Genomic DNA, 13,700 nt, shown 5'->3' on the forward strand with positions numbered 1-13,700 from the left:
GGGTAGGGACCTTCCTTTGCACTGAGCTGTTCATCTGGCTGAACTATACTGTGGAACTTCACCCCAAAGCATAGTATGCAACATCAGCCCGTGGAAGGGCAGGCACCTCCAGCCACAGAACAGAACCACACCAGCAAATGTTCCATCCCACCTCTTGGGACAACGCTCCATTGCTGTTGTCATTTCATCAATCTGCATTTTTAGAAATGATTTGAAATACTACCAGGTGCTGACATTTAATAATCACCTTTAAACACCTTACTCAAACTTTTTTTTTTTTTAGAAAAAGCCATATACCAGCTTTGAGCAAACAAAACCAAAATGGAATCAAGTTGAAGGCAAGATTTTTCAAAACAATTAAAAGTATTTTCTCTTACCAAAGACTCTTTCATCATTGATGTTTTTGATACAGAACCACAGCCCTGCTGGGAAAGTACACACGAGAATATGCAGATCAAAAAAGAAGGAAACCCATGTTGTAGGCTGATGCTCAGACACAGAGGCAATGATCGGGATGTGAATTTTCGCATACCTTTTTCAAAAAAAATTCAGTTCAAATTATTGCGAAAAGATAAAGTTATTCAAACTTGTAAACATTAGGAATTCTGAAATTCATTTCAAATGAAGCATTTCAATTTTAAATGGCAAGTGCTCTATACTGCAAAAATCTGATGAAATCTTTTACACCAAAAAAGTCCCCAGGTCTAACTGTATTTAGGAAGTACTTGGCACACGGAGTTATTTCAAACACCAATATGAAGGATTATTTCCATACTAATTAAAAGAATGAAAATAATGTATGTTTTATTACAGCTAAATATGAAACCAAATTCACCAAAATGAACACGCAGCCCCATCACTACATTTTGACAAATCACCTGTATCAGTAAGTATCCTAGATTGTCAAAATTGTATTAACAAAAACTCTCTTCTACAGAGAATACCTTAATTTTCTTAGTACAGAAAGTTACAGTATTAAATACCAGACTAGTGACTGATGCCCCGACACTCTTTTAGATGATGAGCCCCCCGCCCCTCCTCCCAGGCCTTGTCTACACTTGGAAACACACATCAACTAAACAACATGTCAAACACTCAGTGCAGACAAGAACAAAACTGTGTTCTATATTAAAGACAGCTATGCATATGGACCTAATGTGTTGCATGACTGAATGGTGAGGTATCAAACATTATGTCCTTTTCTTCACCGAGATACGGTTCTCATTCAACACTGCATCGTTTGTTTTACCACATTATGATTATCTAATGTAGACAAGCCCTCAAAAGTTTAATGCTTTATGTATATATAGACAATTTTACGGTAAAGAACAACACCTATATGTTCCTCAAACAAATCTGAGGTTTCTTTACTGATATCTGTTCTACTACATTTGTTACAGAGTTGGTACATAATCCTGTATGAGCTGGACTTTGGAGCCTGACAAGAAATGAATTGCAAAAGTTTTAAGTTCTCCTATCACTGCTCTTAAACCTTAAAAAAATTAATCTACTGCTTGGATTTCACCTTAAATATATCTATCTGAGAAAAATATCTTCACCTTTATTCCTCTTCTCCTGGCTGGCTAAAGAATCTACCACTGGATTTTTAAAGGTTAACTAAACGAAAAGATAAACTAACATGCGTTTTCTAACTAACACACACCCATGTTTTCACACTCACACACACAAATAAACCAGAATTGTTCAGAGTAGACATCTGTATATACAAAACAGATGTACAAAAATAATACACAGGCAACATGCAAAATCATATGTGCAACATCCTTGTGATTTCGTGCAATCTTGTGCAATGAAAAGAGTCTAAGTTTAAGGCTCTCACTAATTTTTAAATGTGTCCTAGTGCTGGTATAGCTTTTGGTTATTTCATACAGAAAAGCATACCAATACATATTCAAAGACTTCCAAAGCAGCAAAAAATTTAACAGACAACTTAGTGAAATGGTTGCAAAGATCATGAAATGGTTACTACAAATGGTGTCTTTAGGTAACTGGTTAAAGCCCACTATGGTCTACCTGCATTGAAATACTAAATGGGCTTGAGGATGAGCAGAACAGAAGATTTATTAGTTTTCAGCAGAAAGCTATTGATTTCTAAATCCTTATATCCTTTATCATTACTTACCCAGTGTCCCACAAGGAATAAAATCTGCCACTCCAAGGTGCAATATAGCCTGAAAAAGAAAAGGGGAAAAAATACAAACCACCTTTTGCTTCCTAGGTATTTAAATGCAACAATTTTTCTACCCCCCCAAATTATAGCACAAAATCAAAGAAATTTCTTTGAACTTGTAATATATGTGAACCAGGCCTACTGCATTAAGCAGGCTGTAAAGTCTACCAACCATGAAGCTGGTTTTAGAAGAACGCACTCTTACAGGGCCACACTCTGCTCATTTTTGCATGGGTAACATGTATTTAGCCAGGAAAGTTAGATTGTTTTTTTTAATCAGGGGAAGTAAGTATGGTATTAGATCACCAAGGAAGCATGTCGTGGAATCAGGAGACAGCAGTGAGGCGTTTGTGGATGGCAACCAAATACATACAAATTTGTTCTTGTGAGATTGAGTAGAACTGCCTGGAAGACTTTCTGTGGTTCAGCCTCCAAAGTGTAACTTAAGAGACTGAGTCATACAGAACTCACATCCAAGTATTTCAGAAATTAAGCAATCTGACCTTGACTATTTTGCTATTCAGAATAGATTAGCTATATGTATCCTCATAATACACTTTGGCTGTAGTTATGTCCCTCACTGAGTCTGACTGCTTACATCATTACATGGACTGTGGATAAACCTGAATTACCAGAACGTTGCCACAAACTCTTTATTTTTTCCTGCAACTTGGAAAGCCCAGCAAATTCCAACCTAAATACAGACTAACACGAGCACTGGTTTCCTGTGGCATTGCCAGCAACTACTTAAATCTAAACCAAATGACCATCATCTGGTTTGCCTGCACCAAAGGTAAGCTAGTTTCATTTATTTACCTGTGTATGTCAAATAGATGACACTCAGGAATACAATACCAGCAGCTAGTGAGACACCCAAGAAGAACAGTGTCTGGAATTCTTGCTTTGTTAATCTGTCTCTCAAATACTGCAGAAACGCGTATGCCTGCAGCAGTGCAAAAACACCTAAAGAAAGAAGAAACTTTTAGTTTATATGTTCAAAAGCTCCAACAGCTCTGAAAGTGACTGGAATTCCACTATATTTGAATTAGAAATATAAATGTAGGCACACCCTCACACCTGAAAACTGGCATAGTATCACTTTCTGGCAAATAGCAGCTAATACTTAACAGGGATGATACTTACTTGCAAGGACAGAGACTTGCAGTGACAGGTACAAGACGGGCACATGGGACGTAACAACCCCATGCAGCGCTACAGGCTTAGGGGAGACTGGCTGGAGAGGTGTCAGGCAGAGAAGGACCTGGGGGTGTTGGTTGACTGCAGGCTGAATATGAGCCAGCAGTGTGCCCAGGTGGCCAGAAAAGCCAATGGCATCCTGGCTTGTATCAAAAATAGTGTGGCCAGTAGGTCTAGGGAAGTGATTGTGTCCCTGTACTCAGCGTTGGTGAGACTCCACCTCAAGTGCTGTGTCCAGTTCCGGACTTCTCACCATAAGGAGGACGCTGAGGTCCTTGAACAAGTGCAGAGAAGGGCAACTAGGCTGGTGAAAGGGCTGGAGGGCAAATCCTATGAGGAGTGGCTGAGGGAGCTGGGGATGTTTAGCCTAGAGAAGAAAAGGCTGAGGGGAGACCTTATCACCACCTACAACTACCTGAAGGGAGGTTGTAGAGAGGTGGGAGATGGTCACTTCAGCCAGGTGACCGGAGAAATGCCACAAAGCTGCACCAGGGCAGCTTCAGATTAGATGTTAGAAAAAAATTTTTTACTGAAAGTTGTCAGGGCCTGGAACAGGCTGCCCAGGGGGAGTTGAGTCACCTTCTCTGGATGTGTTTAAAAAAAGGGTGGATGAGGTACTTAGGGATATGGTTTAGCATAGGATGGGAACGGTTGGACTTGATCTTAAATGTGTTTTCCAACCTTGTGATTCTGATTCTGTAAAGCTCTACAAAACAGAATGCTTATTGTATCAAAAGCTCCAATAACCACAGCCTCTTTGGTCCCAAATTAAATTGGGGAAAGGGAAAGAATCACATTAAAACTAGATTACATAATTATGACAGGAACACAGGTTAACATACCTAGACCTGGTAAAAAATTAAGGCACAGACACCAGGGAACACAGATCAAGGCTAATATAGTAATAGGAAATTAAGCTACCGAACAAAGCAGGAGGAATGAAAGAAAGAAACCAGCAAGTATTAAGCGATACAGATAACAATTATACACAAAGTTAGTGCTGATAAACAGAATCCACTGGGTAAACACCCCACAGTCTTAAAAAGCTTGTTCGAAGTTTAACATGAAACCCGAATGGGGACATGATTATCTGTTGTTAATCACTTCAGTCTATATAATCAGATCATTCCAATGATTCGGCCATTCAAGGGTGAAAATTCACTAGTAGCTGACAGGAGAAGAAAACAGAACTCAAGTGCATCATCTGTCTTCAATTTAACAATAAATTTGAGGTGCAGTGTTGAAATACTTCTGATCTCCTAGAGAAAGACACAAACTCGAGGCACTAAATAAATGCAAAACTTCTTCAGATGCAGAATGTGGTTTGTTAATCTTTGCTCTTTGCACTGCTGGAGAAAAATCTCAACTTTTGAAGTATTTTTCTGGTAAATTTGAATGATACTCCACTTGCTGTCCCAAATACATTTTGGTAAGTGACTACACATAATAAAATCACCTGAGAAATCTAACAAACTAAACTATATCACACAGTGCATGCAGTTAAACATAAACATATCAGTCTACATAGAGGTTACCGCTGTCAAAAAAACCAGAATGTCTGAGTGTTAATGATTGAAAAAAATCAACATAAGGAAATAAAAAGAATCAAACAGGATGGAAATCAGGTATGTAAAAATCAGCCTCTTGATTAGTAATTTAAGTCGTCTGTATTTAAGCCACTTTGAAAAATTAATTTCGACTATCAACTGTAAACCCAAATTGCTCAGAAAAAACTGTTTGTTTACCAATAAGGAATGTTTCAATCGTTGCCTTCAAGCATTGTACATTATATTGCAAAACAGTAGAAATCATCAATGTGTAAAATAAGTGCCTGTCAGAATACATAACTGATCCACTTATGGAGGTATTTTACCTCCATTAGCTCACACAAAGAAGGATAATGTGTCAATTGGAAAGAAAACTTCCCTACAGACACTAAATTGTACCTCTTTTTCTTTACCAATTTGGTTTGTTAGTAGGTGTTCTTTCTGACACAATGAAATAAAGCTGCAAGGGCTAGAGGTTTTCTTTTGCTAAGCAGGCTGTTTGGAAGCAGGCATTTAATTTTCTTACCTGCAGCTGCCATGTGTTCGCTTGTCCTAATTGGCTGAAATCCCACAAAAGGTATCTGCATCGATAATATTAACCCCACAATGTAGAAAGTGCTATATGCTAGGGAAAAAAATAAAAAATAAAAAAGAGTGAGGACAGGGGAGGAAGAGACAGGTGGGAAGAAAATGAATACACACATTTAAAAAAGCATGGGTTCCACAGTAGAGTCCATCCTCCCCCTGATTTCAGTGACACTGAATGAGAACCGTATCAGTTCAAGTATTCCAGCCACCCAAATTGCTTTCTTCTCCTTTGACTAGGATAAACCTGCCTATTATGTTCCATTTCAGAGGAAGTAACAAAGTATTGTTGTTCCTAATTGCACCACTTTTTCTCCTCCCAGGGAAATAAACCATAAAATGTTCTAGCTTGGAAGTAGTTCTCTATTCCCATCTTGTTTTTTGCAGCTCATGGGGGAATTGCTCTCTGATAACAAGAGACAAAAGGTTTCTGGATGAGGACAAATTGAAGGGACCAGACCTCAAAGCAGCAAAACATTTAAGAGTCCACCACCTATTTAGAAATTGCAGAAATGCAGTTTGCTTTTTTTAAAAAAACACAAGAGCAGAGGCATGCCAAGAAACTGAGAAGCAATAGAATTAAAAATTCATATTAAGCATATGTATTAATGGATCTATATCAACCATGGGGACTCATAATCCCCCAGAAAGTAGAGGCCAAGAACATCATTAATATTAATACTAACAACATGAATGATTATTATGTATGAACTAAAATTCATACACTTTATTTTGACAGGGATTTGGTCCTCAGTATTCCAGGGTGAAGAAGAATGGGAAGGGGAAGAGAGAAATACCAACTCTGAACAGCTACAAGTCTGATTATGTTTGAAGTAACCAGCCAACTTAAAATCCAAATGAAGTTTTGTTCCTTCAGTGGCAAACAGCAATAATCCACCTCACAGATTTTTAAACACTCCTACAAATCAAAACCCACTGTCTTTGTTATGGCCTCAATCTTATGAGGAGATCCCTGTTCTTATGCAATCCTTTGCCAACCTCCATGAGAACAGGTCTGGGGATGCCATCCTTTGCCACTGGTATAGCTTCCAGAACAGGAGGATTATGCCCCTAGAGTACTGTATGCTTTCAAAAAGTTATAGATGTGACTGTAATGACACCTCCAACCACTTACTGTCTTCTCTGGTGTATTCCCTCAAGAATGTATATTGTGCTGCTTAGCCCTGCTACTGATCTATGCCCCCTTATGTCACTGAAATACATTTTTGCTGTAGGAAGCTCGATTTTTTAAGAATTCACTACATCATCAATAATTTACTGTACCATGATAGTGTTACAACACTGCCATCCTGTGGAAGTTCAATGATTGGCATAAATCACTACATTTCACATTTGTTAGCCATTGTAAATCATGGGTTTTAAGCCTAGTCCTACAATCATTACACTATCTATACCCATTTTCCCCTCTGACACACCACCCCCCCCCCCCGCCCTTCCTCCCATTTCTTTCCAAGAGCTATCACACATTTCTGCCTGTTATTCAAAAAAATCCTGGCAATTTACACAGCAACACAATTTTTCTAGGAACTTAGATGCATCAAGGTGATACATCTCACCAACTTTCCATGTTCCTGTACGTTCTACTGCCTGCAGAGTCTTTGCAAACACAAGAAGTTAATCTCAGCTTCTTCAAGCTACTCTCATGGTTATAGCCATTGCTCAGTCAGAACAAAAATACACCGACCTGCTGTGGGTAAACTCATTTTACAAACAATTGTAGCTGCTGTGTACTGTACAAACACAGGAAGAACCTGCTGAAAAGTATTTCCAGAGAGTACAATCAAATACTTGATAACCACATACTTTCAATTAATGGATTATAATCACCAAAAATAAACTCACGACCTGAAGTTTTAGAATACTGAAGTAGCTGATATAAAAATATGCCTGCTTACTATTTAAATAAAATCCAAGACACAGAACTTACTGCAGGGGGGTTGGACTAGATGACCTTTAAAGGTCCCTTACAACCTAACATGTTCCATGATTCTGTGAATTACTGAAATTAAGTTTTAAAATCTAGACGGTCCTTTAGTGTTTTGTTAGTAAATACCCTGGAAAGTATACAGAACATTAAAAAATTGTACTGATAAAAAATAATCAAATTGAAGTGAAAATTGCCAAGTCTATTAAATTTGCAAGCATGACTTAAATCTACATTCATACCTTTCCAAATGTAAACATGTTTCTCTTTTAAACATATGATAAATTTAAGAGTACAATAATAGAAAATAATATAAATGGCCCCTGTATCTGAATAAAGACATGATTTACCTATAGAAGGGTTGAGAATACATTGGAATTGTAAGCACTTGCTCTTAATTATTAAGCTAGTGAGATCTGAATGAAAGATACTGGTCAAGACAAACAAAAAAATCGCACAGCTTAAGCTTTCAAATGTAGGCAGTATGACCACCATCGATGCCAAATGGGTCAGAAGTTATCTGGCTGGTAAAATATTTTATGACTTGCAGGCAGATGAATTTAAGATTGGCAAAAAGTTCACGCTGTGGGAAATTTTTACCATTAAATGATTCTGAATCACACTGCCAGGCATATCAGATCACGTCCCATTAACCTCTCCTTTGGTGTAGGAACATCCATATAAATGTATACCAGGAAGCCATCACTATTTTTTAAAAATGTGGTGCTACCAAATAATCTTCTCTACAGTTACACTATTATATATTAAACATCAGTTACAAATTTTAGGCTCATGCTTGTTTAAAAATATGAAGCAACTGATGTAGAGATTAAAACCTCCAAACGTCTTGGTAGTAGCAAAACGGATGTGTGTTTTACTGGTTACTGTCAGCTACACTGGTAGTTTTTTTGAGAATTAGGAGACTGCTGCAGGCACACTAACAACTGCATATCACAGACACTCCCAAAGTATATTTATTCTCCCTACTTCAATGAGCTTTTGTAAACTCTTTTCCCTATCTGAATAGTTTGGAAGTGAAGCACACTAATTTCCTCCTAGAAGCGCTTGAACATTCTTACCTGTTTTACACAAACAGCCCGTTAAACAAACCCAGGAATCACATACTAATGCGAGATGTACAGGCATCTGTGCGTCAGGCTTCCCATGGAAGCTTAAATTAAGCCAGCAGTTGCAATGAAACAGCAGAGCAGCAGTCACATTTTCATTCTGACATCCCTGCTGAAGTACATCTCCCTCACAGCTGAAGGGCAATAACATCTCAAAACACCGTAGCTATTTGCAAAACAAACGCCTGCCAAAACCTTTAATTCATATGAACCTGCAGTACTATTTTCCCCAGATGAGTTCAAAGACTAGTCCTCTGAAAGCTGAAAAGCAAGAGTACTTATTCTTTATTGTTTCTGGTTACCACATTGCTTCAGGATTTTATAATTAGTAGATTTAATTTTCTCTTGCCTAAGTCATAGAAATTGGAAAATGAAAATATTCAGTAAAACAATTTTAAAAGCAAAACAAGATAAATTACTTTCCCCTTAAGTTATGAAGAAGCAGTTAATGAAGATAAGTAATTACAAGTGGGTTAGAACTTTCCCCCATAAAAATAAATAAATAATTTAATTAAAATTTCTGCATTATGCAACTAGATTAACAAGAAGCATGAAACTAGTATTTACAGTTTAGATAACAGAAATTAAAATCTGAACTTGAATAAATTAAGTAAATATCATTGTATATAATGGTCCAAATATACACGTAAATGTAGTAATTTCTTCAGCAGATACTAAAAATTGTATTAAAATAATTGAAAATACAAAGATAAATTGTGTTATTATACTTACAGTCATACTGTGTTCTCAAACTATCTATTGTAAAGATTTCACATTAGGGAGTAAAAAAATATTTTAGCTAACTTATAAAGCTTTGAATACCCAAATTGCTTATTTTTCCATTCACACACCTACACTGCAGCCAACTGAATTAACTGGTAAAGTCTCTGTAAAAACAGTTTACAGAGTATTTAAAGGTCAGGGAAATAGATTAAAAAGTTGGTCTCCTACAATTACTATACACACACACTCCTGAAACTGGAAGGAAGACTGATCCATTAACCCAGTAAAATCTCAAGGATTCATGTGAAGCAGACAGACTCTCACATAACTTTTTAGTCTAGTTTATATAAAACATAAATGGCTGCTTAAAATTCCCTAGGTCTTTCCTCATATGTCACAATAATTCACATAATCTCTGCTGCACAACTGTAAAAATGGCAATTGTTTAACATACTAGGAAAAGAAAAAATAAGAAACATTATTACAAACATACATAATATATATTGAAAGGATTCTACAAATATCAAGCCATCCAATTTTTTTTTCAGTGTGCTAGAAAGGACAAAATTAATTAGCAGCTACATAAATGCAATTTTGGAAGCGTATGTTTTAGCTTCTTATTTCCATGTTGTATAGAATAACCAACTATAATCACTATCAAGTTAATAAAATGCAACCTGATATGCAATTACTTAACTCCCACTTGATACAAAACACATCAGTATAATTAATTTCACATCTCATGATTCAGCATTTGAGAATTCCACTGCTCAACAAACAAAACTTACCGATGTAGACCCTCCTGCTGTATCTCTGCATCAGCAGCAAAACAAACACATGCAGTGGAATAAGGTTGATGATGAAAACATAACCACCCCATGCAGAGACCTATGAGAAATGGAATAGGACATTAGACCTGAAAATATCTGCAAAGTCTTAGGAGATTCAATGCTGGATTTATACATCCTGATGTTCTAACAAGAAAACACAAACCACATCTAGGCAAGCAGTCAGAACTACTAGTAACACCACTAGTAACACCATTGAGAATCTTTCCTAATGTTTATTATAAATAAAACCATCCCAAAACCCCCCAAAACCCAACAAATCAACCCCCAACAAATCAAACCACAAGAACAAAACAGAAAAACAACCCCCCCAAATATCAAAATCTTTTAAAATGGCCTGGTGGATTTTCAAGGCTATCCTTGTGTTTCCTCCTTCCTCCCAAGCTGATCTGGTCATGCTGGCAAACAAGAATGTGATGCTGGAGGCTTTCCCCTGTGGTGAAAGCTACAGCACAAGCCAACAGTAAGACTACCATGCAGGATCCAAAATTCTCCCTTTGACATACAAACATAGCACCACGCTCTGCACTTTTTGGTCGGGACAGGGAACATTATCTCCAGCCAGAGAGGAGAAAAGGAGCAAGGTACACCTCCAGGAGCAGAACTCCTGAAGCAGAGCAGCCATGCAGATTGCAGTGGAAGGAAAAGCAAGAGCGGTGGATGCACAAGGGCTGAGCCCTGTGGAATGGTGCACAACTATGTCATGGATTTTGCAAACCTGGAGTAACAGCAGCACTTGAGAACTGCTGTCATGATGTACTTAAAAACACTACAATGTGATCACACATCACTGATTGCTGGTTTAGACAAAGATTTAATGAGCTATCATTACAATGCGGTATCTATTTTTCTAACATATTCAGAAGGGCTAATGTTGACTAGACAATCTGTATTCTAACACACATCCTCTTGTCAAATTACAGTCTAGACTTCTCCCATATGTACCATGCCTACCCTGGATCTTCATTTTTAGAACTGTAGCTAATGTGGTTTTCACTTTAATTGTACTTCAGGGCTTAGATTCATGTAGATATTTTTAAAGCCCTAGAATCCAAAAAGAAACCCAAATGACTATGTTCTGTAGAACAGATTCTAAAATAAGGATGAGGCCAAGTACTGTCTTTTCATACTAATACTACACAAGACAGTTTTTCAAAATTTGGGGTAACCAATTCAGACAATGTGAAACAACTTCTAAATTTTCCAGAAACTTATTTCAGATTATCATGACCCTTCATTGTATTACTAGCACGAAGTACCATGGTTCACATAGGCAAGTTTATTAAGAGAAGCTATTACATGAAGACAGCTAAGACACAACAGAATGAGAACAAACACGCCATCAGGACACTGTCATATTTAGGGAAAGGTTTGAATGATGCAGGTAGCACACAGTCTGTATGGACCACAGACCACATCTTTAATTATCAAAATATTAAACCACATCTAAGCATTGAAGATCTTTCTGAACTGAAGGCACACCTTGGAATTTTTCAAACAAAATTGAGGCATCCTCATAGACTGGCAAAAAGAGTGGAAACATGCTGTTATTCTTAAAAGGAATGGTTCAGTGTAAAGCTTTATTTTATTTTATCTCCTTGTCATAAAAAGCTATCCAAAACAGAAGTTGCTGAAGTCAAAGAAATGCTAAAAATACAAATGCAAGGAAAAAACCCTTCTCCTTATGCAACACAATGCTATGAGTCAAATCACCACAGTGAGTTAGGTATGTATTTTAAGCAGATTCAGTTATCAAAAAAGCTTTCTGTCAGTCCATGCAATATCTATTCCTCTTTCAAGGAGCTGTTCCCTAAACTCCCCATGCAAGGAGGGAAGTGTTCTTACTACCTCAAAATTGAGATTTAATTTTCAGCTTATACAAAAAACATGACCAATTTTATCAGAGAAATAGAAATTAATACTATATATAACTAATACCTAATGTCTTTTCCTAAGAACTTATATAGGTAAAATGTCTAGAAGGGCATCTTACCAAAACTTCTTCCCCAAGGGAAATAAAACATATGGAAAGCCATCACCAGGGATGAAGTAGGTACACTCTGTAAGCAGTAAAATTCTATCATCTAATCACTGAGGCTAAGCTATTGATAAATCTTAACCTTTCACTAGCTGACAGCACTCAAAAGGAAAATAAAACACATCCATTTACATTCAAGAATTGAATGTCATGATTATGACATTGATTCCTCACTCTAGATCACACCCCCTCCTCCTCATACAGTCCCACAGATCAAGACAATAGTCAGACTAAGATGCAAAGAACTTGTCATTGTGTGATTTTTCATCAGTAAAGTAGTAAAATTATTGTATTTGTTAATTGTGGATTTATGAACACCACTTTCTGAAGCTCCTGCCAATAAACTGGCACAATATAAAAACATACTACAGTATATAAATACAGCAATTCAAAACTTACTTGCCCCATTTTGTACTGGATGTAAGTCTGTACCAAGCCTACAGGGTCTCTTCAGTGTAATGACATATACACAGCAATGCTATGTATAAGAGAGTAGCTTGTTTATTTAATTACTTGGCAAAATGGAGGAGAAATGGAGGAGGAAATGAATGTACCAGGAGATAGCTATAGTCTTTGGCAATGCAATCTTGAGTACTGCACTTAAGTTTTGGGCCCCTCACTACAGAAAAGACATTGAGGTGCCGGAGCATGTCCAGAGAAGGGAGATGAAGCTGGTGAGGGGACCACAGAATAAATGTTAGGAGGAGCAGCTGAGGGAACTCAGGTTGTTTAGTCTGGAGAAGAGGAGGTTGAGGGCAGATCTAATTGCTTGCTACAACTACCTGAAGGACGCTGTGGAGAAGGGGGGGGCTGACCTCTTCTCCCTAGTGACAAGTGATAGGACAAGAGGAAATATCATCAAGTTATGCTAGGGAAGGTTTAGATTGTATATTAGGAAAGACTTCTTCACAGAGAGGTTGGTTAGGCATTGGAACAGGCTGCCCAGGGAAGTGGTGGAATCTCCATCCCTGGAAGCATTTAAAAGACAGTTAGATGTGGTGCTGAGGGACACGGTTTTGTAGTGGATGGCAGGTTAGGACGATGGTTGGTCTTGATGATCTAAAGGGTCCCTCCCAACCAAGACAATTCTGTGATTCTATCATTATTTGCTGTTTCAATAGCATAAGTCTCCCAGAAAACCCAATGAACATTAAAGCTAGAAGAAACCCCAGCAGCATCCAGGTTACCTCTGAATTAACCTTGTAGTTTAAATTAAGGCATGCAAAACAATTCTTGAATTCCTTTTTCCTTGCAAGCCTAGTTACCTGACTGCAAAAAAGCAGTATTTGAGACCTCAATCTTAACTGACACCAAGCAATTAGAGCCTGTCTCACCAATGGCTATTTTGTGGCTATTTTTCATATAGCCACAAAAAAAAATAAAAAAAGTTTATCAGTTACGGGGAAAAAAGGGGTTTTGACTGATTCATACAGGAAGATCTTTCAAGTCTAAGGCTTCAGAAGATGAAGGGGGGGAAAACCAATTCCCACCATTTCGCT

At 37.5% G+C, this 13,700-nt stretch overlaps 1 protein-coding gene across 1 annotated transcript in view; it reads right to left on the minus strand.

Annotated features, from left to right (window-relative positions):
* The window catches only part of STT3B (STT3 oligosaccharyltransferase complex catalytic subunit B), a gene marked incomplete at its 5' end in the record, with an annotated part of 52,261 nt that overhangs the window by 12,341 nt on the left and 26,220 nt on the right, over nt 1-13,700 (minus strand). Inside the window, 5 exons of the mRNA XM_084260524.1 lie at nt 378-532; nt 2,144-2,192; nt 3,008-3,154; nt 5,462-5,560; nt 10,104-10,203. Of these exons, the coding sequence (XP_084116650.1) occupies nt 378-532; nt 2,144-2,192; nt 3,008-3,154; nt 5,462-5,560; nt 10,104-10,203 (550 nt within the window). The remainder of the gene's footprint in view (nt 1-377; nt 533-2,143; nt 2,193-3,007; nt 3,155-5,461; nt 5,561-10,103; nt 10,204-13,700) is intronic.

This window comes from Gallinula chloropus (genome assembly GCF_964237585.1).
Source record: "Gallinula chloropus genome assembly, chromosome: 2".
Classification (NCBI taxonomy): domain Eukaryota; kingdom Metazoa; phylum Chordata; class Aves; order Gruiformes; family Rallidae; genus Gallinula; species Gallinula chloropus.